We start from the raw sequence: 26,567 nt of genomic DNA, 5'->3' as shown, positions 1-26,567 counted from the left end.
AAAATCAAAGAAAATGTTTATAAAGCTGCATTTCCCAGCTGCATTTCTTTGGATCTCACCCCACTTCTAGTAGAGAGATCAGCACTTTTAATGGAAACTCAGCTGTGTCAAGATGTTCAGAGACAAAGAAAGATGTTGACACTTTGCCTTCCCAAATAAAAAATTAAATTAAGATTAAACATACATCTTGAGCCCATATATTCTGTACACCTACATGAAAATAACTAGATGTACCTGGTTAACAGATCTGCAAAATAGATTTATACTTGGCCACACACAGAACTATAAAAGAAACACTGAAAGTCATCTGCTAGGGTAATTTCTTCTCCAGCCTGCCTGCAAGGAGGCTGGGGGTTTCCAGGTCGAAAATGTGCAAACTAGGAATACAGGATTTTTTTTTCTTAATATGAAATTTGACTATAAAATTGAGGTGGAAACTGTAAAAGGTAACTGCTGGTAGTAAGTTTTGGCTCTGGCAGGTGAATTTTGAACATAGGAATTTAATGGCAGAAATCTAATGCTTACCTAGAACATAGATCATAAATATTCTGTTTTCCCCTTTTCATGTCTCTGTTTAGGAAAGAGATTTCCTCAGACAACCCAGCTAAATATAAATTAAGAGGAACTTTACATGTCACCCTGAAAGCTGCTGTTAACAGAGACACTCTGTTTGAGAAAAGCAGGAAATGAATTTGATTCCTTGAAAATTCCATATTCCCCCTTCTGCTGGTTTTTATTCCCAACATTGTCCATGACACACACCCACCAGAAATGCACAGAAACATCTGAGTATTTACTTACTCATTAGCATTCAAGCTAGCTGTGGCTTTGATGATCATGTAGCAGAGTGTAAGGGCACTGAGGAGGCCAAAACTGGCAATAATAAACCATTCTTCTGTTGACAAAGGAAAGGGAGGAAATCACTCGTGGGAGAAAGCGATGCCAATATTTCCCTCAAACACCACTGGCGGAAGGCAAGAGGCTTCTAAGCCATGACTGGCCCCAGGAGGTGAAGCAGAAGGAGGTTAAGCCACAGAGTTACTGACTGGAGAAGGCTAGCAAAGAAGAAGTGGAGAGAGGTGCAGAAAAAAAGCATGGCACAAACAGTATTTCCTGCCTGAGCCCAAGGGTTAGTGATAAAGAAGTTACTTAACAGTGTAAAGTGAAATGCAGGATCAAGGGGAGGTGTAATGAGAACTCTGTCCATCCCCAGGCCAGAAAGACGACTGTCAGGTTGGGTTAGCTTTGGTGAGATGCAGTGTTTCACACAAACACATCCCAAGTACTGTCACACCTCAACTGTGTCTTGGCCCCCTCCCTCCTGGATTTATGTTACAGTGTTATTTAAAACCCAACAAAAATCAGGATAGATTGCTCAACAGTAAAACATAACTACAGTTTTCTACTTAATAGACAGATATGCAAGGAAAAATAATTTCAATACTAGGGTAGACACAAACACAAATTAAATAAAAAGTAATACAAAGAAGTCTATTAAAGAGTGTTCACTATTCCAAATTCTCTCCAGGATCAACCTGGCATACAGTAACAGTTCAGAATACAAATACTGTTGTTGAACAGCTTTTGGTTTAACTCTGATGCACCAAGGAATGCATGTGTCATCCATAAATACAAACATTTCAAGAGCCCTTTCTAAGGCTGTACTTTATAAACATTGTCAGGATGAACTGTTGGTGGTTATTTCTTGTTTTACCCTGGCATCCCATCTGTGCACAAGCAGCACTACAGCTGGGAACAGACAGTAAAAAACACCTTCTGAAAAGGCAATTAGTAAAAAGTGAAAACTACAGTTCTCCCACCCATGACAAGGAAGCAGCAGAGCAACAGATCTGTTCTTCCTCAACACAACTGAGTGCAAGGTGAACACTGGATGGCAAAGTGACTTACTGGCTTTGTGGAGAATCCAGATTTTGTATGTGGATTTTTCCCTCTCAGATCAGGATATTTCTAGATATGGACTATGTTTTTTATGATGTGAGGTTTTTTTTAAATGAGACATTTACTTAGCTACATCACCTAAAGAAACACTTTTATGAACTGCATTGGTTTCACTGCCTTGTATACATGTATCAGTGGCAACCAGTGTCACTAAGTTCAAAATCTAGATCACAGATGCACATAAACAAAACACAAGCAGAAAATTAGACTATTGTACTGCAAGGATTCTATTTTTCAATTCAGCCAGAAAAACAACCATTCATGCATCAAGTTGAGACTGTACAGCATATGGAAAACTGATGCAATTCCACCCAATCTTTGTGGAATTTATTATAGTGCTATTGTACATTCAAAATCCTAGGTAAATTCCAGTAAGTGGAAATTTTCCATGCTACTCTAATAGGTAAGAGCTTTCAAGCAGTGCAAGAACAGTTTTCTGATGTTATAAAACACTTGGACAGTACTCAAATGTTGGCACATCAAACGCCTCTTTAAGTCACAAATTTTGTAAGAAAAAACACCTGCTAAGTGACGTCAGAATTCCAGTAGCAATGTTCTCAGGGGAAAAAATGTCTGCAGAAATAGCTATCAGCTAAAATATTTATATTTAATAAATTATTGCATGTAAAGTATTCTGAAGGGATAAATAACAGTTTTGGCAATCCAGTTTCTTGTGCTGGTTACCGAATTCAGGAAGGTTATTTTGGTACCATTTCGGTTCATCCAGGGTTCTTTATACACGGATCTAAATGGATATACCATTAATAATGGAAGTGTTGGCACTGTCATACCCAGAGTTATTGGTTCCAATAAGGAGCATATGCCTCTTGCAGAGACACAGAGGTCACCTTTGTCCCTGCAGGGACATCCATCACCAGGGCCCTGCAGCACAGAGGGACACACACACACACACACACACACCACGGATGCCGTAGACGGTGCGGGAGCCAAAGGACACTTACTTGTCACTGCAATGTTGATCTCTCCTGACCTTGGTGTCAGCTCCCCGTCCTGTGGCAGCTGTGACATGCCCGAGGTGCGCAGGGGCTCCAGGCTGAGGGAGCTGTCGGTGCCGAAGTCGCCCAGCGCCGAGCGCCTGCTCGCCGGCTGCCCCCGCGTCAGCCTCTCCATGTCAAAGGCGACGTTATCTGTGCACGGCACGTTGGGCTGGGAAAAACACAGCTCCACGTTACACTGGGCAATGTTCTACCTGCAGCACACCCACACACTGAATGGAACCACACACACACTTTGTTCAGCTGCTGTGGCTGTTCTGAGGTCACACAGGTGAGAAACACATGAATGAACAACTTCAACCTTGTGGCATTCACATGCTCTGAAATAATTCTTTCGCCCAGGATTTTTCTCCTGAGAAGCCTCAGAGAAAAGGAAAACAATTCTTATCTCATTTGCTTCTCCTCTGTTTTGCTCATGTGGAATGTGTTTGGAGATTGTCTACCCACAGGTGATTGTTTAATTGGATTCGGGTGTGAGTTGTTTTGACTCGTTGGCCAATCAGGGCCAAGCTGTGTTGAGACACTGGGAAGAGTCACGAGTTCTCATTATTATTTTTTTAGCATTTAGTAAGTATCTTTTCTGTACTCTTCAGTATAGTTTAGTATAGTATTCCATAATATAATATAGTACTATAAAGTAATAAATTAGCCTTCTGAGAACATGGAGTCAGATTCATCATTCCTGCCTTTGTCAGGGCATTCCCAGCATATACAATATTACCTCTTAAAGATGAGAAGGAAGAAGCAGAAAAAAGGACTGTGATACAAGGAAGGGACTCAAATACACCTATATCATAGCCTGTGCCTGTATGGTTCACCACAACTATGAAAACTCTGAATTCTGTATCGCCTTCTATAAACCCAGGGATGTTATTAACTGCAAAAACAGGTCATCCACAAAATATCTGCTACTATTTCTTAGGAAATGTGCAAACTTGCGACTGACACAGCTAAAAATGGAGGCCTGATTATTCTCACTGTCTTGAATCAAAAGCCACTTTAGACAGTCTCTCCATATGGTCTTCTCTTACTTTGAAAAGAGCATCACTCCCACTTTGTAATTTTTTCTTCATACAGGAAAGATTAAAAATATCTGCTTTGAGGTTTTACTGCTATTCCTTTGTGAACTGGTCAATGAAAGAAATCCTCGGGGATCCCTAAGGACACGAGCTGCTTGAGGAAAACTCACTGGCCTTGGCTAGGGCAGGGCTTTTAATGTGCAAATTTAAGACTGCCTACAGGAAGCCACAAGAACGAGAACTTCAGAGAATAAATTTAAAAAGAAAAGTTGAAAGGACTTGAGATAAAGGAAGATTACAGAGAATCTAACATACTTCCGGTAGATACTTGTCATAAATGCAAATATAACAATATATTCTCAACTACCAACTAGGGAAAGAAGGAAAAACAACAAATTGGCACACCAAAGAAATGTAAAAACCGCCAAATATTTTCTGAGTAAGGCTACTGGAACATCCTGCCCCCACTCTCCATACAATTATTCTTTCTATTTTGGGTCTCAGACATGGGAGGAAGAGGAAGAGCTCACAACCAAACAACTTACCACAATTCCCAGTGCCTTCAGAATGTTCAGTTTACACATTGGACATGTACAGTGCTCACTGAGCCATGGGTCCACACAGATTTTGTGGAATACGTGCCTAGAACAGAGAAGGCACATACATAATTTGCAAACAATTCTATTTAATACAATGAAAACTACTCAAACTGTTGGAGAGTTGTTTTTTTTTCTTATTTTAAAATACATGCAATTCTTAGAATTGCCAGTATTCTGTGCTAATTGCAGTAATTTAAAGAATAAATTAAAATATTGTTTGTTGTTGTCTCTCTCTTTATTAATAGGAGGAAACACTTGATTTTCATTCCCCCTTCACCCCTCTCCCCATTTTATTGTGGATATGAGTAGTGGATGTAAAGTAGAAGAATGAAGGTAATGCCATTTCCACCATAACCTTGCCTACAGTTCTGTCTCAGTTCTGATGCAGAATCATGAGCATAAACTTGGTAGGAAGAGCACAGACCCATCAGCTGTCAATTTTGTTCACAAGTCAGTGGAACCAACCCAAACACCCTCCTGCTTGACTTTGAAAAGGCTTTTATAATTATCACATTGAAGCAGAGAGAAGCCTTTCCCTGCCATCCGTATTTCTCGATATCAAGAGGGAAAACATGTCCATCACCATACGGTTGTCATAAAAATAAAAGGAAAGGCAAACTGGGCTTTCAGAGATGGAAAGGCAAATTGGGCTCCTACTTGCAAAGCAGGGAACTCTGCAATAGGCAACAGTCTGAATTGCCTCCTACACTGCATTCAGAATCTTAATCTCATCCATGGATATAAATGTAAATGTTGGGATTGATATAAACCAGTATAACAAGAAAGGACTATGCAAAGACCAAAACAAGGTATATAAATTAAGGAAGTAAAGGAAATGTCCTCTTAGCTTTTCAAAAGGCAAAGAACTTTTCAGAGCATATTCATGGCAGGAATGGGTATCACAAGACTGTCTACCCAATATAGTTTTAGCAAATACTCATAATAACCCAGTCTGAGTAACTGCCTATATGAATTCCTATGATAAGAGCCCTGATCCTTCATTTCCAGTGGTGCTGACTGCAGAGCAAGAAGCCAGTAAGAGCAGGCACACCCAAACACAACAGACTGGTGATCATGACAAAGATCAGCAATTACAAGGGCTGCTGAGTCAGCAAAGAGCTGTGCTCTGGAGCCAGCAGGGAAAGGGCAGGGGCAGAACAAGCAGGCCTTGGCATCTATTTGAGGCATCAGCATGGTCTGGAAGAGGTGGCCACGTGTGCCCCAAGGCAGCACAAAGTTGAGATACTCTCTCTGTCCCCTCCTTGCTCGGGTTACACTTATGCTCTGTGCCTGAGAAAGCTCATCATGGAATCTGGGAGTTCTTTGCTCCCTATCCCTTGGGATTTTAAGACCAAATAAGGCATGTTACCAGATAATTCTCTCTAAACTCTCTGGAAAGCAACCTGAAAGGCCTTCTGAAACTGTTAAACATGACAAAAGACAGTATATAATTATATAACAGTCTATGTCTACTCAGGCTGATGGAGGGACTAAACAACATCAACATAATGAAGTTCTAAGCAGCTACAGCTGTATGTCCTACTTGTACTAACTAAAGATGTAGAATTAGGGTGTAAAATAATTAACAGAAGATGGACAGGTAGGAAAATAATTTTGCTTATCTCTATCCCAGATAATGCAGGAATAGAAACTTAAAAGGACCTCAGTTAGCCACTTGGCTGGTCTGTGTCCTCTAGCAAGGTGGCAATCACAAAAAACAGGGTATGTACAGGGCCTTCTGTTTAAATCATCACCCTAAACAGACTCACTTCTATTAACTTTTAATGCATTCCCTTTATCATTCACAAAACAACAGGAAACAATGTTTAGAAACTCTGGGTGATACATAATGGCTTGAAATATTCTGAAACATACAGAGATACTATTTTTCTAAGTTAGGTAAATTATTACTTTTATTTACTTATGTTTGAAGTCTCCCGAGTCTATTTTTTAAAGTAGAACAAACCTGAAAATCTAGTATTTTGGGCAAGAGCAGACATCAAGACTCCAAAGAAATATGAAAACAGCTTTATTACATCATTATTGGCTAATGAGTGCTGTAGAAGCACTCAGATCAAGACTGACATAGATGCCAACATCTATCCACTAAATATGAGTTATTTTAAAAAGTCATTAGCACTTTAATATATTTATATACACAGCCCAATTGTTTTTATGACCTCCTAATTCTTTGCTTTTAGTTCCTAAATCTTCAAGGATGTTCATTAATGTGTTTCAAAGAAGTGCAGTTCTCCAAAGGTTATTGATTTAGAAAGCATGGCTCTGCCTACTACTTACAGTTTCTCTACCTCTTAAAAAGTTTGCTGATAGCATCACTGTGGCTCAGCCTCTGTCTGGATTTCTCTGTTTGCAAGAGTTAAAAAGCAGTTATACAGCAATGACGACAGCAAACAAGAATTATTTCAAAACCTCACCCTGACAAAGTAAGCCCTTGCAATTTCTGCTCTCATAAACCTCCTCCATCTTCCTGCTTTCTGTAATTGGTATTCCAAGACCATAAACGTGACGAGTTCCCAGCCAGCTGCTCTTGGTCATGACAGCTGCTGACGCTCCCCAGGAGCCTCACGCTGGGAGCCAGGTGTGACACAGCCTGGGAGTCAGGGGTGACACTGCCTGGGGCTGGAGGATGGGAGTCAGGGGGTGACACTGCCTAGGGAGCCACACTTTGGGAGTCAGGGGGTGACACTGCCTGGGGAGCCACAGCTGGGAGTCAGGGGTGACACTGCCTAGGGAGCCACACTTTGGGAGCCAGGGGTGACACTGTGTGGGGAGCCACACTTTGGGAGCCAGGGGTGACACAGCCTGGAGCTGAAGGATGGGAGCCAGGGGTGACACTGCCTGGGGCTGAAGGATGGGAGCCAGGGGTGACACAGCCTGGGGAGCCACACATTGGGAGCCAGGGGTGACACTGCCTGTGGCTGGAGGATGGGAGCCAGGGGGTGACACTGCCTAGGGAGCCACACATTGGGAGCCAGGGGTGACACTGTGTGGGGAGCCACAGCTGGGAGTCAGGGGTGACACTGCCTGGGGAGCCACACATTGGAAGCCAGGGGTGACACTGCCTGGGGCTGGAGGATGGGAGCCAGGGGTGACACTGCCTGGGGAGCCACACGTTGGAAGCCAGGGGTGACACTGCCTGGGGAGCCAGGGGTGACACTGCCTGGGGCTGGAGGAAGCAGGGCCAGCAGCCAGGCTGGCAGCACTGACGGAGTCTCCCATGCAGGCACAGCTCCAGGCAGGTGACCTGCAGGTATTTTTCCACTCTGTCAGCACACCCAATCCAGCTGCCCTCCAGCTGGTAATAAACACCAGAACACTGACTCTTGTACAACATAGCTTCTTTGCAGCATTTCACAGGGGAGAAAGTGACTTAGGAACCTCTTTTGGTGGTGTAAGGCCTCCAAATTCACAAATCCTAAAAGGAGAAGGGTTGAATGATTTACAAATATTGCTTCCCTAGAGCTCACTACCCTGCCCTGCTCTCAGTGCAGCATCCCACCAAAGGGACTTTTGCTGCTGCAAACAAAGCAGGTTCTTTGGCTACTGCTGGAGGCAGCTGCTCTCCTGGCCCTGAAGTCCAAAGCACTGCAGGAAGCAGAAGGGATGCCATCAAGAATCCGTGTTAATTTGGTCTTAAAAAGGCAGCTATTTGCAGCAGCACAGAATCAAATATGAAAATCTGAAAATCCAGTTTAGCTGCTTTTGTCACTTTCCTCCTTCTTGCCCAAGACAGGAATTAATAAAACTTTGGCTCAAAAGCCATTTATTTTATAGTATTTGCTACTCTTTTAATTATTTTCCTATCTTGTTAATTCATTCCTTCCTTCCTGCATTGGCCATCTTTCTGCCCTTTCTGTTCTTCTCTAACCTGTCACTTTGCTCTCCCCTTCCCTTATCTCTCACTAATCCTTCACACTACCCACTCCTGATCACTTTTCACCTAGTGCCTGTTCAGCCCCTAGGTGCAACTGTGTGATGGTAGAATAAAGTTATCTGAATAAGGAAAATTGTCCATGAGGTTTGTCTTTTGCTAAAAGATCCTTCACATTTGCTTCCTCTACTCGCTTTTCACTTACATAATGACATTCACAAAAGACACATTCCTCAAGCTTGGAAGCCTAAAACAGATGGCTGCTTGTCCCTCTGTGCACTAAAGCTATAGGTATGTCCACAGGGTGCTGGTATTGAACATCCCCCTCTGAAGCAAAAATGAATTACTGCAAACAATGCAATTGAATTTCTACCATGTCACTTTAGTTTATTTTTAAATTTGCCACAATTTCCCACATGCCACAAACCTTTACATCACAAATGTGGAGTTTCACTATAGAATTTTAGGTGCAACTTGCTCAGCTGCTGGTAGATTTTGCCTGCTGTGTGTCTGCCCAGAGCAGATTCCTCTGCTGAAGCACAGTGTGACAGACCACACTTCACTGCAGAGAACAACTGTGCTACTAAAGGGAAAGGCTACTTTTAAATTGATGAAAGCAGCAAAGATGTCACATGTCAGTGATTCCTACTGTCTAATGATTACAACAGGCACAGCGAGAACTTCTACCCTTTTATTTGCTTCCTCTTGGTCAAGTGATTTTCTCCATGGTTTCCTTGCAATCTATTTTATCATCTGGCTTAGAAACTCTCTTGTAGGCTTTGTTTTATTGTCTGCATGTTGTTTTTTTCTTTTTTTTTTTTTTTTTACCTAACATTGCATGGTGCACTAAAATAGAAGGTTGAAATATGAGGAAGCAGAAAGGAGCTAAACCTCCATAACAAGATTTGGGGAGAAGCATCTCAGGTACTGAAGACTGAAAAATTTCACATGGAATCTGAAATTTACTGGGCCCATCTTTGAAGGTACTAGTTGGCTTTTCATCTACAAATATAAAAATGTCTTGTGGAAAGCATCCATCTCACTGTGCCTAGCCTAGATGGTTTTGCACTTAACTTAAAAGCTGGGCTGCAGCAAATGAAAAGTGAGATGTAAAAATGAAGAAGAAAGCGAACATAAAAGTTGTCATACAGCCTTTGGCAGCAATGTAATCTGAGCCTTTGCTGACCTTACCTTCTTGTGAAAAACAGAACAGAAAATGATCTACACAAGAGCCTTGATCTCTCCTTTACATGGGAAAGTGCACTGGGGCAGGTTGTGCTGAGGTGGCAGCCAGGTGCACCTGCATGCAGCTCCCTGAGCAGCTCCAAGCACCCCTGGGAGCCCAGAGCTTCTGCCTGCAGGACTGCGGCTCAAAGGTGTCTGAAGAAAAAGGACTTTTTAAATTATTTTTTACAATTAAAAAAATAAATCAATGATCACCTTGTTCAAAGGGTCTGTATTGTATCTGTGGATATCAACAACATACCCACTGCTTGCAAAGGGGCAGCTGTTTAGCTAAGGAAATTGGCTTTTAATCCCAACTCTGCCTTGTGCTCAGTGGGAACAGCTGTTTTCCTATCAGGGAAGAGTCATTCTCTCTTCACTGGCAAGGGCTCCTCCTGCCCTCTGTTCAGTACCAAGAGAAAGGCACAGAAGAGTGGGACTTGTGACCTGTCATTCCATGTCCTTGAGCCTCACAGTAGAACTACACAAGAGAAGCTTTCTTAAGAGGCAGTTTACAAAACAATCATCTCAGTGGTCCAAAACTGGTGGGCAGTTTCCAGAAGTTCCTCCTCTGATTTCTGAATAACCTTCTGCATAACATATCAAAAGAGCAGGGCTTAATTCACCTACATAAACTTCACTTGAGATTGCAATAAATGATGTAACTCTGAAATATCTACTTTACACTAGGGAGTACATTTTTCAGGGGACATCAACTTTTTTACAATTCAGTCATTTTTACTCAAAGAAATGCACATACATCCACGTGACCAAAGGCTCCTAAATCTTTCCAGTGTAAGCTCTTCTATTCCTAAATATTTTAATAAGAGTTTCTAAATAATCAGTTGTAGGGCATTTTAGCTAAACAACACTGAGAATCTAAAACAGGTCATTGTTTCCTGCTGTCCAAGAGGTAAGGAACACAGAGAACAGCAAATCAAATTAGATTTTTGGCTACAGAAGTATAATGCACACATGTTTTGATCAGTAAGGTAGAAAATAATACTGTTTTCCTTTTATGATTATGGAAATACCCTGCACATTAGAAGATATTCAAGCTATTCAGAACAGCCTGCAGGAGGATTTAGAAGACCAATAATGAGCCTTTATGTGCTGCTGCTGCCTGACTGGAGATCAACTCCAACACATGACTTTGCTGCTTCTAGGGTGTCATGCAGAACCATTTATGTACCAAGCACAAGCCAAGTTATTGTATCTTGCTGCATATCTACAACTTAATTTACACGTGGGTTTTGTGCCTGGAGATGAGGAGAAAGCTTTGCATTTTAGAACACAAGGGAAAGATGTCCTTGGTAATGCTTAATGCCACCAAAATGTATGATTCATCAAAATCAACCACCAGGTGGAAAAGTATTTAAAAGCATCTCAAAGAGAAAATGTCCCAAAACAACTCAAGAATGAAGCAAACTAAAAACCTGTAAATGTCAACACAATGCTATAAAAAGGGGAGGAAGTTGTTACATTTTAAGCAGTAATGCAGAATCACCAGCAAGTACAAATCTTCAGACACCAGCCAAGATCACACTGCATTGAAGAGACCAAAGACAGATGACAGCACAGTGGCTGACTAATGTCAGGAGGTATGAAGGTTGCAAAGACTGCATTTCCATTTCCTACAGTTTCCAAAACCAGCAGCCAGTTGTTGCATATCTACAGTGCAGAATGCTGCAGCTGTACCTGGCTCATTATACTGAAGTTTTTTGAGTCTGCCCATCCCTTGGTCCCTAAACCTGCACCCCTCCACCTCACTGCAATCTCAACAGCTCCATTGCCAATATCTTTAATATAATTCTGTTTAATCTCCATTGTCCTAACAGTGCCAGCACCCACCTTCACACCTTCTGGCACTACAGTCTAAAATAAAGTGTCTGTAATTAGGACTGGAAACATCCAACAAATGCATTTGTGAATTACAATGCACCCATTACATGAAATGAAGCAAAAGAGAACAGTTTCCAAACAAAGCAACTTTATTCTCTTACTTGCACGGCAAAATGCGAACAACATCATTCTGCTTGTAACTCTCAATGCAGACAGCACAATGATCAAAGTCTGGGTCTGTTTCCTAAAATGAATAGAATGAGAATTCAAGTCAAGAGTTGAGGCTATGACAAATGTCAAAGTAGTTGTGACTGGTACATGAACAGCACCGTGCCAAGTGGCTGTTATTAAACCATAAACCCAATGACTGGATAATTATATTCCAACATGACTTAAGCAAGAAAAGCATCTCATACATGCAAAACTGCCCTTTCTTGGAGCTGGTAAATCATCATTTCATACATAAGCTAAGGCCTAAGATGATTCTAATGTTCGTGAAATCATTATAAAATATAGTACAGACTTTCCTAGATTTCATTTTTTTTCCCATCCAGTTTACAGCAAACATTTCTATTTTATCCAGGGTTTTTTTTTTTGTTTGTTTGTTTTGGCAGAATAAAAATTCTGGGGCTCATTTTTACAGCCAGAAGGAGCATATTTTACTTAGTACAGAGTAGTCCTGTATTTATGTCTGCTGCTTACTTGCAGAATTATCATCATTCTTATCAAGACATGAAAATGAGCATCACTGATTGACCAGCTCCTCTCTTTGCTGTTTTCCAGAAGTTATGATTTTTTTAATATTATGTTTTAAAATATGAGACTTTAAAATCTCAAATGAAAAAAGGGGGTACTTCATTTATATATAGATATGGCATCAACAACACATATTTAAAATGTTTGGGCCTGTGACACAAAACAGGCTGTGCCTTCTCTTAGCTCAGCTTCATTATTCTTTTTGATGCCAACCAGCCACAAGCCAGACACCAAGGCAGGGACCAGAGCAAAGCCCCAGCAACTCCTGGTCAGCACCAGCCAGGGCTGCACACAGAGAACCCTGATGGCTCCTCTGAGGAAGAAAAGGTTTTTCCCACTCTGTTCACCTGCATGTGCACCTCATGCTGTCTGCACTGCAACCTACACAGCACTTGCCAGCTCTGAATTTATGCTGTCAAGACAACAGCACTGTTTTACATGCAAAGGTTCCTCTAATTTTTATGTTCTCCCATTCCACAAAAGATTTAGTGCAGTGGGCTGTTTTGAAATAGAACTACATAGGGAGGAAGGAAGAACAGAAAGACATTTGCTCTGCCTTCTCTCTGGAAACAAATTTTCCTATCACTTCCTAATCTCCCACTGCTGATAGTGTTGATAAGAAAGAAAAAAAGAATCACAATGAAAAGGCCCTAAGAAATAATATTTTAAAAATCGAATCATAGCCAGAATTCCCCTGTCTTTTGAAAAGTAAAGCTAAAAATTGAGCGAGATTAAATGATTATTTTTTTTCCTTTCAGAATCAAAAATAAAGCAATACTGCTCTCAAAAGTGGAAAAAGCTTAGGACATAACATACCATATATTTTAGTGTGTATCCTAGCAAGAAATATTCTTGGAATAACTTTGATTGAAATACCCCTTTCCTCTCCCCCTTAACTTACTGAACAGTTGTATTCTACTTAAGACATCATCTTCAATTACCTGTCTTTTAAATTTATTTTTCATTTACAGAACTTACATATGATAAGATTCTAAGCTTTAAAATTCCACATAAACATTGCCAGTCCTATCTGCTCATGCCAGGACACCCTCCCAGTCAGCCAGCACACAGAACCACCCTCAGTCACAGTTGCCAGATGGAGTGTAAACAGTATTTAAGCATGAAAACCTTCTTTGAAATATACAGCATACATCAATACTAACAGTTACACAAAATATTGTGCCACAGGACAAAGTAAGCCTCCAACAAGAAAGGCAAAGTCATAAATCAGAAACACAAAGAAAAAAATGAGATTGTTTCCCCAGTAAAAAAAATAAACATGATGATCAAGTTTATCATGTTCAGATCTTATTATTATACCTTATCACCCTTCTTTACTGTCCTGGTTGTCAATTTACCAATGGCTTTCTTGGCAGCATCTCCAAGACGACGCTAATAAAGTGATAAAAAAGAGAACACAAATTAACCCTGATAAACAAGCTTCATTAGTGTCCTTTACAATGACTTATTTGGACTCAATAATACCACTGCAATACACACTATGGCAGCAGGCCAACATATAAAACAAAATGCAAACACAGCAAAGCACAAAGATTTGTTGAGAAGGAAAAATAGCCAACAGTTGAATCCTCAAATGCTCTCCCACAAGCATGGGCATAAAACTCATGGACTGTATAGAAATCCACAGAAGTGAATCAACATTGATGTGCAAACTTAATCAACCCCAGGCTGCAGGACAAAAGCTGAAGCAATGTCCCCTCCCAGTTATTTCCATTATACTCTGTTCATACTGGTTTTTATTCAGTGTGCTGTAACATATTCCTTGTTCTCTTAAGCTTGAATTATTTTTGTATTCCACTCTGAGCAGGCTGATCTTACTCTGAGATGCAAAAGATCCTCCCAGTGTAACCTAGTTTCTCTCTTGCTATTACCCAAAACCACCAGGATCTCATAAAAGAAAAAAATGATGGGTCATGAAATCTAAATAAGCCAACACAGACTTAAATAAAGTTGAAATTAATACTGAAGATAACCTCAATCTGAATGCAGAGGCCAAATTTTTTTGCTGTTTATGCTGCTTTATGACCACCACAGCTGGATGGAAGGAGCCTTTTCTGACATCCAAGTGCTGATTCCTACTGAAATGCCCAGCTCATAAAGAACAGCTGTTGGTCACTGTTTTCCCACTGGGGTCCCAGAGATGGGCACTGATTGAAACAAAGATCCCATCATCTTCCTTCAGGGACATGAGACATCAGACTTGGTTTACAACTGACATAAAAAGCAGAAGTGATGTAATTTCTCTTTCCCCTCCAACCTGTACTAAGTACTCTGCCCTTGAAAGAGATGAGAATTCTCAGAATGCAGCTCTCAAAACCTCTCCTGCAGCCTGCAATGATGTGTGGAGGTTTGTGCCCACCTTCTATAAAACTGAAACCCAAATCCTTCACAGGGTGTGCCTCCTGTATCACACATTTCCCCACAAGCAAACTGCAATGAAAGTTGCTGGTATTTGTGAAACACAGCAACCTCAGAAGTCTGTATCACAACTGACTGTACCACTTATTCTAGAATTACATAAGCACTTTTCTTCCTTGTGATTTTCACAGAACAGCAGCTCTTATTTTATATTTTTTAGAACAAGGATTTGAAAAAATCAGATATACAGTCCCAGCTACTGAAGTACATCCATGTAGGAAGCACAGCATCAGAAGCAGAGCTGGGATGGGAAATTATATGTTTGCTAAAGTCAAATCTCATCCTAACTTCAATATGCGAGAATTTGGTCAATTTAAGCCAATCTAAATTACATGCTCCAGAACAAGCATATTGGCCTGAGTACTGAATGACACAGAACACACTGGGCACACTGCTGGAGTAGATAACCATTGCATAACCAAAAACATGATTACTAAGAGAGGAACGAGGCTGAAATGGCATTTAACTTAAATGCTCAACTCCACCAGCTAAGTAAATGTGGGTAGTATCTATATTTCCTTCTACTGTATATGCATGTGACTGTATATGCACTGCAAGAAATGTTAAAGATTACTTTCCCATTGAAAGCATAATATTTCAGCAGAACTCTTCCAACATATTGAAGTTCTTTTACATAAATAGATTTGCTAAATAATAACTTCCATCTCTTCCGTTTGAGAGGTCAACCTCTTCCATTTTCTAATTTTAACAAATACTCTTTCACTGGAAATACTGAAAATACTCTAACACTGGAAATGCTCAGGATTTGCTATTTTGCTAAGTTGGGGCACAGGCACACAGCATATGCTTGCTTTTAAAGCCCACAACTGTCTGGATGGAAAAGGTCACTTGCACATGCAGAAGAGTTTCACACCTCCGGCGGAAGCGCGCAAGAACGACGATGTGAAACACCAATATCTACTTGTGCTATCTACAAAACACAGCAAGATTTTGATGGCTTTGATTTCAAAACCAGAAAAACTTGTGCCTTGACATAACTTAAAAACAAGATCATAGCCTAAACCAAGTTATTTCATCACTAACAGTACAGTCTTTGTGAAAGCTCTCAAAGCTCTTTAAAAATAAGCTGTAGCTGTCGCCACCTTCTTATTAAAGTTTAATAAGCTCAGCTTTTTAAACCACATAAAATTTTCATCAAGTTTCTCCTGACCTTTGTAAAAATCTAAAGAAAGAAAAAAGGTCATAAGAGCCCTTTCCCAATGGAGCAACTGTTTTGAAACGTGGACATTGGGAAGGAGCCTAAAGCCATGTAAGGGATAGAGAAGGCACAATTTAGTATTCCACAGACATTCATTAAGTTAGAGTTATATTTAAACTTCACCATCCCAAGGGACCACACTAAGTACTGGCTACAGTGTGGTCATTTAAGAATGACATCCTTAAGAAAATCTACAGGATGCCCACGGGACCTGCAGCATCAGACACTATTAATAGTAACTCAAAAGGAAATCCTGTGCCACAGCCGAGGTTTTGTAAGTTTGGATTTATTTTAGGTCTGACAGAACACAAAAAAAACCTGGCCCACAGTCAGCTGCTGTGTATCAGCTGTAATTTGGGGGAAGGGGTAACAGTGACTAGAGGTCAGGAGGTTTCTAAGTTAGCCTTGCCAGAGAGACGGGGCAAAGAGGGCACTGTGCATTTCCTGAGGTTTACTGACCCTTCTCAATAAAAGCCAAGGCACACTGTGGAAGGTCATTAAGTCCACACTAGTAAAACATTTACTTCTAAAGTTTATTTGTGTTTGAGTCGACAATTTAGTCTAGATCTCTGAGTATGGCCATATATAACACAGTACTTAAACAAATTAAGAAAAAAAAAGGAGGAAAGGCATATTGGACAAAATTTTTGTTAAAATACATGACCAGGAGAATCAGGCACTCCTTACCAAGGGTGATCTTAAACAAAGCTGAAAGTTAACACAGATCACTAAGCAGCTCTACACCTTAGATTTTTTACCCTAATATTCATAACAGATTATGGTGTGGGAATACTTTTGTACAATTTCTGGACTACGTTAACTATTACAGAACATATCCTTAAGAGCATGGGGAGAATTTGGAACATTTGCTCAGTGTTTCAACTACACGAGTTGATTCACAATTTAACTTTCCTCCTCATTCCCAACATACATCCAGTGTGTATTACTCAGCCACCACAGAATCCCTCTGACTTTTGGCCTTAGACAAACCAAAACTTAAGTATTTTGCTTCAGTCCTGTCACGTAATAGGATCTATACCAGTGCTGCTCAGGATGAAAACACTTTGCTGTATAAAAATCCTTTTCTGGCAACACGCTCTGCCTTGGAACAAAGAGATTCTGAACAGTAGTTTGATGGGCATTTCTTATTTGTTCTCTATTGATTATTGTACACTGAAATATTATCTCCATAACTTAAGAGACCCCTTACCTGATTCCTGTCACGTGCACTTGTGTACCTGATCTTCTGGATGAAGTAAAATATTAACCATGCTGAAGAAATGATCATCAAAACAATGAATGATATTGACACAAAGACTAGAGAGCCCCGGCTGAAGTTCTTTGGAGGAACACGGGACCCCACTGCTATGGCCATCAGCACAGAGATGTTCTTTTCCAAGTAATTCAGGATCTCCTTAACCTTCGACTCTGTAATCATGACAGCAACAATGTCTCCAGTTCCTATAAAAAGGAGGAAAAGGTTAATTTCTATTTTAAATTAACATGGCATGCTGCTCACAAGATTTTCCAAATACAAAGCCATTTGAAAACTCAGGATGCTTCAATCTAAGCCATCTGTGGCACATGAACATGCTACTGGGCACTCTACTCATGCCTTGTCCTTCAAACCCAGATTTTCAAATTAGGGCATTAACATTTGCCCCAAACTCTCTGCAGCTCCACACACAGTAACAGATCTCTACTGCTGGTACACAGTACTTCCCACATTGTAATTACTGTGTGCAGTCTGAACAAGCTTTCAAAAGTACATTTGTTCCAGATCTGAAGCTGTGAATACCTAAACAGGCAACTCAGAAAAACATTCAGGAATGAGGGAGAATGTTGCCTGAGTACCCTCAGCATAGGCAGTGCTGTGGATGTTGCTGGGGAGAGTTATGCAAGTTCCCTGTGTGGTTATGTGGCTGCAAAGTAGAAGAGAATTGAAAAAACTTGGCAGAAGTTTGGCTGCTGATTTTATCACCCATACAAAGACACGCTTGATAGGATCTCAAAGAGGCTGTCAGCTTCATCAGCTCCATTTTCAATGTGCAGCCCATCTGTTTTCATAGTGTCTTGCCTCTAGACTATTTCCTGTCCCAAAGGGAAAATTATTGGTACAAGGATAATAGGAAAACCATAAGCCTTGCTGAAAAAGAACAAAAATCACCTATAGAGCAGAGAGAGCACCTATGTTTTAAAGCAAAGACCTCATTAAAAAAAGAGGATCTTGAACACAGGGTAATTCTGAGTTAAAAGAAAGAAAAGTTTTAGAAAAACCAAAGCCAGAAAGAAAAAAAAAAAAACAACTTGTGAAGTTTCATTCTTATTCATCCAGACTTATTTGCTTCCAATACTAAAAACCCTTTCAAGACCTATTTTCAAAATGCTTGCAAAATCTGTTCATCTGCTTGTTCCATCTGCTTGCTCCAACTCACATTCCCTCAGAGAGGAACTGCATAAGGCAAACGACTTCAGCACCAAGATTCTGGATTTAGAGTGGATTTAAGTACAGAGAACCTAGTGTGACAGTAGGGAACATGAGGTCCTATTTTAACACAAGGCATTTGTTCAAAGACTTTTAATCACAACTTAATTTTTAAGAAGCTACTGTATGCACAAAATGATGTTCAAGAGCCAAAAGAGCAGCACCTTTGAAACCCTGGGCACAATAATTCAGGCTGACAGCTACATAATTTTCCAAAAGGGGGATTTATAATAGAGTTGTGCAAGAGCCTTAAATGTTCCCTTGTTACTCTTTGAATTTATCATGTTAAATAGTAACATTAACAGTCACTATAATCAGTTTTCCTATTAAGTTGGTGATGTGGATTGTGCTGACAGAACTACTCAAAAGAATCAAAACTGATAATATCACAAATCAAAATTTTCACAATAATTGAAAAAAAAACAACATTCCACAGCCCTCAAATTGCTTTCCTCTAGAAATTTAAACTTTATTTAAAATTGAAATGACAAAGTCATTCAGGCCTTGTCCTGCTAACATGGGACTGAATAGGAAAAGAAAGTGTTTCCTTCTGAATATTTTTTAAACAGTGCCACAGTAATTCAAAAGCTTTGAATAGCAATGAAAACTCAACACAATGCATTTAATCTCTAGTATAGCACAGATTCACACAAGATCAACTTTAATCCAGCTCTCAAGAGACACTTCAGTACCAAGTTTGGTTTCGTGCAAAAGCAACCAAGATATTTAATACCCAGCCAATCTTAGAGTAACAAAGTCCATCACTAGCTTTATTTTCATGGACATCTACCCAGATTCCTATTTGTCTGGTTGGGAAGATGGCTCCTGCCCAGACTTGCAGCACATTTTTACAGCACAAGAGATATCCTTCCTGCAAGATTCTGTATTTAGATGCAGCACATGCTCCTGCAACCCCAAATCCCTGCAGCTCAGACAGTGCAAGATCCATCAAGAGCAGATAATTTATATTGCTTGATATTTTCCCCAGACTTCACTTCTGTTCTTCATATCTAGTTCAGACAGGGAAGGAAAGCAGGGAAGGGTACAGGAAGACTGCATTCCCCAGAGCACATGTTCTGCTAAGCTTCCCCAGTAGGAATTTATTTGCACTGAGAAATTATGTTAGTATCAAAATATCAAGCTAAAGCACTCAGTGTAATATTGTAACATGATTTATAGTTATCTGCAAAGCAAAGATGACAAAGATCTTCTGATACTAGTCCAGCTGTATCTGAATCCAAAGCTGAAGCTCTACCTATTCCCTGCTGCCCAGGGAATGTGACAAAGCTGACAATCTGTCACGCGTTTTCTATAAAGCCCAGCACAATGGGAACCTCTGGCATCACTGCAAAGTGATTTGCATTCCAAATGACTCAACTGGGAACAGCCAAAGTGCTACTGCTGCTTCTGACCCCACCAGAGCCAAGGAGAACTGCAGAAAAGAAAAATAAATTGTGTCTGTTTAACATACTGAAGCTCAGTGGAAACTGGGACTTGGTTCATCCGTATTTTTGTCAGGGGCATCACCCTAAATAATTTTAGCAAGAACTCCCTGTTTGAGAACAATTGGGGGCAGGAGGAGACAGTGACTCATTTATTTTAAGCACCTTGAAACCTTGTATTTCTGAAACTTTAGCAGAAAAAATCCTCAGGTGAAGACAGAAAGACTAAGAGTGTTTGTGAAACTCAGAATATGGTCTTACTCCATGATCTTATGAAAAGCAATATTCTCCTCAGCCAAGAACACAGTGTCCAGAGAAAAGAATCTGGATTGCTTACTAAAGCCAATGAACTACACATGGAACCACAGATGACAAGCTAGGACAGACGGTAGGCATAAGATAAATATTGATGTCTGTAAACATAAATCATTTAATTGCTATCATCCAAGCCCAGGCAGCTCTTTCTAGCTTGCAATTTTACCATGTGCATGTTTAATTAGGATAGTTATACAACTCTGTGTATGAAAAGGGATGAAGTTGTGACTGATCATTAAATCTGTGTAATGTTACATTGTGAGAGGAGAAGTCACAAAAAATTAAAAGCTTGGAAGACAGTAAAAACAGGACAATGGGAAAACCAGCAACATCCAGGAGTTTCCTGTAGAGCTCACAAGGAAACTGCTTTGCTCTCTCACTGACCTATTCACATCCCCTAGCAGTTCTAAAAGAGCATGCTCAGAAAGTCAATAAAAAGTCATCTCAAAGAAATGTTACAAGTGTCATCACAGGCAAATATTTGTGGTGCTTTTCTGGCGTTGGGATTTTTGGTAGGTTTTTTTATCGTCTTGTTGTTGTTAATTCTTGACTACCAAATGTTTATCTGAGGGTCAAAATATGGTTAACTATGTCCAGGATAGCAGGCTGAAGCTGAAGATAGGCATGGTTCAAAGAGCAGAGTTCAGACACCTTCAATCCTCCCAACATCCACTGGAGGCGCAGGGAATGGCAGCCTGGCAAAATGCAGCTGCCAATCAGGGCTGCAGTGATCTAGCTGTCTTCTGTACATGGGGAGGGCAAAACCTTAGATCCCACCTCGAGTGTTCAAAGTGTCAGACCACCTGTAAGAAGCACTGAACTACTGTGATTTGATGCAACAAGGTTTGCAGAGAACTGAGGATTAAGTCAGATACTCATAACAAAGGTCAGTGATTTGTTAATGGCTGATATTTTAAGCTAAAGTCCTTGCAATAAGTCTCTGATAGTGGCTGCTGATGCTGCAGACACAGCATGAAGCACACAGACTGCACTAATCTCATGCTTGTGAAAGAATACTGTCCTCTCTTTAAATAGCAGAGAAAATGTAACTGTAACTGAGTCCTTTCATCATTTCTTTCTGAAAAACCTAAACATAGCACATTTACCTGAATAATTCTGCTGGTGAAAATTTCAGAGTACTTCCTTAGAAAACACAAATCTCCCATTCCCAGATAAAGGTAAAGACTGGTCCAGACAGTCACTTAAAAGATGGATTCACACAGTGAAATGCTACTGCCTTTCTGAGTGCAGCAATAGGATCATCATCATCATAATGTAATTGGAAATAGAACAGCCCATCCTCAAAAGCCAGACTTCCCTACTCTTCTATTACTTCTCTATGCTTCTGTTAAAATCCTGTAGCTGTGTGCTAAGCATTTCTGAATGCAGTGTATCAGAAAGAAAATGACAGCAACACCTACTATTCAGTACCCAGGAAAGGGATCAGCCCTATTACTGTGAGCGACAGATTTCTTGGAATAACATCAACTAACAGTGAAACCACTCCAACAGAATTTGGGATCCCAGAAAATGACAAAGAAAGCAGGAAAACACTAATGAAAGCTATGGCTGTATATGAAATTTTGAGATAATTGTGAGGTCTGTGAAGACACCAGAAGACATCTGAGCTCCATGAGAGCAGAGGTGGAAGCAAGGATCACCTCTACAAGGGAAGGAATTCAGCCACAGAGGATAAAATCCAGGGAACCAGTGAGATAAAGGGTAAGGGAAAGGCATCTGACTTGTATGCAAAGCTGTGCTGCTAGAAAAAGCAGGCTTGGGGAGAACTGTTTTAAAATAAAAATTCCATGGCACAACAGTGGGGAAACCCACACATTTATCAGGTACCTTAACATTTTTGTCTGATGCAAAAGAAAGAAATGTGTTGTGAAGAATAATTCTTGCATTCTAAACAGGTTTATGGGAAAGCAGACACCAAGAGGACGAGCCTTGGCATATCTTCAGAGCCATTAAAACCGGTCTAGCTGCACATATTTTTATTTTGATCTAATCAGAAAGTAAACAAGAGCACATCCAAGCTGTCAACACATGAGCAATCTCAAGAGTAGAATATGTTATTTGAGATGTCCCAAATCAAATACTTCTGAAAACAGAAAAAGATCATAATATTTGACAGTTATTGCATTCTGAACAAGACAAGGATTTAATGCCAAGAATATACATTGATTTTAAAATGAGACTAGTACCATTTAAAAACATTTGTCTTCCTGTTGCCTTAATAATATTGAAAATGTTGAATTATTACCTGTATGTAAACAGTTAGTTTAGGATGCCTATTTTATGTAGTTTCAGACACCAGAACAGATTTTACCAAATTACCATGAGAAAAATCATGAAGGGCAGCAGCATTTGAAACTATTACCCAAAAGTCAGGCTTTCACCAGGTGCCTCAGTTAAACAGAACCAGTGGAACAACCTTCTCTCCCAAAACACTGAGCAGGTATTTTCAGAAATCACAAGTCTCTTTGCTGCACAAACCTATGCAAAACAACCTAAATAAAAAAGCTTCTAAAATTAAGACTTGAATTCTCAACTCAAGAGGGGAAAGAAGTAGGTATTTCAAGTTCAGTGAGGAAAAGGCTTCTATGAAATACTGTCAAAGTGAATCTGAAGAACACTCAAAACTCTTCTCTGTAGCAAGAAGAATTTCAACAGATTTCACTCTGTCAGGTAGAGAGGGTCCTGCTCTGAGCCCTCTAAACATGATTACACACATTTCAGTGTTTGCAACATGCCAGGCACTGCCATACTGCAGACAAGATGGACCATCACAAAGCTCTGCTCCTTTAAGAAGAGCAGGCATTGATTGAGGCTTATGATTAGAAAACCAGAAACAGCAAGAGCAGCTTTTCAAAGATGGGTGCGACACAATTAAATTCAAAACAAATATTAAAGCTTAATCAGATTCTTGCTGTGCTAGTCTGTAGCACATTAAGTTCATAAGTGATAAATAATAAACTTATAAGCCCATCCTTCTTCATTTAACAAGAAACAATGCCTCAGTATAATGTCCTTGCTGTATTTTGATCAGCTTTATAATCTACTCTGACCAAGAGTTCCTAAAAGGAGAACCAAATAGCAAAATCAATTGAGAAAACAGTTGGGCTGTATTTAGATGACAACTGCTGACACATTATTTTATAACCCAATTGCTCTGTTCTGACACTCAGGGAAATGTTTCTTAAGGAGGAATTTGCATGCAATCAAAACAGGCAGTCACAGCCACATCCTGATTCATTCACAAGTCCAAATCCTGCTGATACACGTGAGCTGGGGAGCCACACCCCTGATTTCCTCAGCCTTGTCAAGGCCAAGCTGTCTCTGTCCTACACCCAACCCACTCCAGAAAACCAACACTCACAGCCTCTCAAAGATCCAACACTACATCAGAATGTACAAAAGCTGTTGGGCTTTGGCTTCTCTGCAGATCATTTCCTCCTCACCCAAGGAGCTCCTCAACCTTCCATCCCAAGTCATATGACACAAAGCACTGCTAGAAAAATTAGGATCCTCTATAAAGCAACAAGATGCACCCACCTCTTTATTGTTAGAGTCCCTCAAGTCCCAGAATCTCTGCCCAGTCTTCAAACACGCTGCTTCAATGCTTCTGATGGGCAGCAGGAGGACAGACCCATGGCTGGGCCAAGAAGGGGAGAGACTTTATCAACTCCTGGAACTTGAACTGCAGCAGAGTTCCCTTAGAATAGCAGGGACATTGGGTTTGGGGACCTGGGGCTTCTTGTGCTCCCCTCCTTTGAATCACCGTGATAATTCCACATATATCACATATTCCCTATCTGTGGAGGGACTTATATTTCCAGGGAATTACTTTAATATATATATTTTTTGTGCATGTGATCTATTGGGTTCTTTACACTAGGAAAAACCAAGCCTAGGCATGGGAAAAGCAGACAGATGTTGCAGAGACTTTACAGACATTTCACATTTTCTTAGCAATGCTTCTTTGCATCTGCTTGCACTACAGTTTTATCTTTTTTAAAGGAAATGGACATTCCACCTAAATAATGCTGGAAGAATAAAAAAAGCTTTGCACAAGAAATGTATCACTTGATCATCCCCTTTACACAATCTGTGCACAGATTTTTTTTTCTTTTACTCACATTTTTACATGGCATTTAACCATGTTTATGGCAAGTAAACTGATTTACAGTCTCTTTCAAGACATTAATACTTGTATTGTTAAGGTATTAGTATGCTAGCAAAGGAGACCCAATTTTATATTCAAACCTTGAACAAATGCAAATGAATAAAAAGCTGAAGGATCACTTTAAGTTTTGACTAGGGAAATGGGGTAATCCTAACACATTACACACCACTGAAAAAAATGTGTCACAGTTTAACACATTTCTGAAATATCTATGTCTGCCTATCTTCAGAAGATATTTTTGCTGATTTGAAAACATCTTTTCTTCACTTTCTATACTTCTAAACAATGTCCAAAATCTGTTACAGTGTTACATTCTTGACTCCTCAATAGTATTAATGCAGTGTAGACCTCACTGACCCATTCATCAATGTAAGACACGACCCATTCATCAATGTAAGACACACTTGGATTTTGGTCATTGTCTCTTGCATTCCATAGTGTGACCAGTGCTAGCAGGTGGCTTACATTTTGCCACTTCTGGATAGCAGTTTGTATTCCCACTAATGGATGGTGCAGCTAAAAAACCCAGGGATTTCTGAAAAAGGGCAATTTGTCATGCTCATGTATTTTCTTCTATAGATTTCTGTACACATCTCTCAATCTGGACATGGATAGTCACTCAAAAAAAATTCAACAAAGCACCAGAGAGAAATGGCAAGATAGCCTTACCCAAGGACACTACAAAACACTTTGAGAGATTTATAAATAGCATATTCATAGATTAATATCATAAATTTGGTTCTACTGAGTCCACAGATATGGGGAATTACTCTGCTGCTGCAGCTCAGACTTTGGATAAGAAGAAGAATGTAATTACTTACAGTCACTAACAGTCCCGTGGGCCTTTTCACAGTCACAGAACTAATTACCCTTTCAGCTGGCTGAGTTAAAATGAGCCTGACTGCTGTTATTTCAGTTGTGGATGAGGCATGTATGACACAGAAACACTGGTAGGCAGTTCTGCAAGGCACCAAGGCTAGGATGGCTCTGGAAAGGGGTTTCCCTGGATTGCCTTCAAGAGACAAGGGCTTCCTTATGGTCCACAATCAGCACACCAGACACTCCTCTCCACACCTCTAAGTGTCAGACACCTCCATCTACTGTGTGACAGATTTGCCTGACTGATACACCTCCAAGGAATCTAGTGGGAAATGGGATCAACAACAAAGCTGTTGACACTCATCCTCCATATTTTCAATTAGCAAACATAAACAAAAAATGATCAAATATATGTAAACAATGCTTAAACTATTAATGACTTTGCCTTTTACAAAGGCTTCAGCATTAATGACTCAGCTCTTTCTTCTTCACTAATAGTCTAAGATAAATTGCTAATAATACAATTTAATAACAATATTGTAATATAAAATAAAATTAGTTTGGACCTGTGGATTACAAGTAGGTCTCAGTAATCCAGGGCAAGTGGATTTGGTGTAGAGCTAAAACATTCATCAGCACACATTTGTGCAAGATAATCTGCAGTGCACCCCACCAGAGCTTTCATGCATCACTTCAGCTGAGAGTTACATAAAGAGACAATTGTGAGAAAAAGGCAAGCAGCAGAATTAAGAGATGAGGTGCTCAGGGATCAGTGCCACAACAGAGGACAGTGGCACCTCGACTGCCAGCTCTATTGTACCCACCAGGAATGAGGGCAAGAACGGGGAACAGCCATTAGGTGGCAACAACTTCAAATTGCTTCCTGTCCCTCCTGCCTCTGACCCACTGACCTAAAACAACCCACAGTACACACAGGCAGATTTAGCACAGTTCAAAGCAAGCACAGCTCTTCCTTCCCACACCAGTGTGCTTTTCAAGCAAACAGAGGGCCATGGAAAATCCTTCCCTAGGAAGGGAGCTGTGTCTGGGAGCCCATGTTGGGCAGCTCTTGCAGTGCCATGGCAGGGGAATGTCACCTGTGCTCACCATGGAACAGAAACACCTTCCTCCAGAAAATTAGTGAGGTGTTTCTTCAGAAGAGCAATGAGGACTGATCTCGATGATCTGTCTGCATCTTGCTTCAAAAGACCTTAAAAGGTTTACCTGTATCAGGTAAAGCCATTTATAAACTTCTGGAAATTTCTTAGGTGCTCACAAATCATGATAACTGAAATCCAGAAACTTCTTTTTGACACTGTCTTTTATATGTGTTTTTTCTGTCTATATTTTTT

At 40.3% G+C, this 26,567-nt stretch overlaps 1 protein-coding gene across 6 annotated transcripts in view; it reads right to left on the bottom strand.

The window, feature by feature from the left end:
- RNF130 (ring finger protein 130) overlaps nt 1–26,567 on the bottom strand; it is a 56,080-nt gene that overhangs the window by 14,743 nt on the left and 14,770 nt on the right. For 3 of the 6 annotated variants that reach the window (XM_074552307.1, XM_014264732.3, XM_074552308.1), the window contains 5 exons: nt 17,176–17,426; nt 13,628–13,699; nt 11,713–11,795; nt 4,540–4,636; nt 2,922–3,126 (listed from right to left, as the gene is read on the bottom strand). In XM_074552307.1, the coding sequence (XP_074408408.1) occupies nt 2,922–3,126; nt 4,540–4,636; nt 11,713–11,795; nt 13,628–13,699; nt 17,176–17,426 (708 nt within the window). Of the gene's footprint in view, nt 1–801; nt 896–931; nt 1,056–2,921; nt 3,127–4,539; nt 4,637–11,712; nt 11,796–13,627; nt 13,700–17,175; nt 17,427–26,567 lie in introns of those variants that run through there. The other 3 variants (XM_074552305.1, XM_014264733.3, XM_074552306.1) reach the window with 2 other exon arrangements.

Source organism: Zonotrichia albicollis, chromosome 15, assembly GCF_047830755.1.
Source record: "Zonotrichia albicollis isolate bZonAlb1 chromosome 15, bZonAlb1.hap1, whole genome shotgun sequence".
NCBI lineage: Eukaryota > Metazoa > Chordata > Aves > Passeriformes > Passerellidae > Zonotrichia > Zonotrichia albicollis.
The sequence above is the reverse complement of the archived record's forward strand: the minus strand, read 5'-3'. Positions and strand labels throughout refer to the sequence as shown.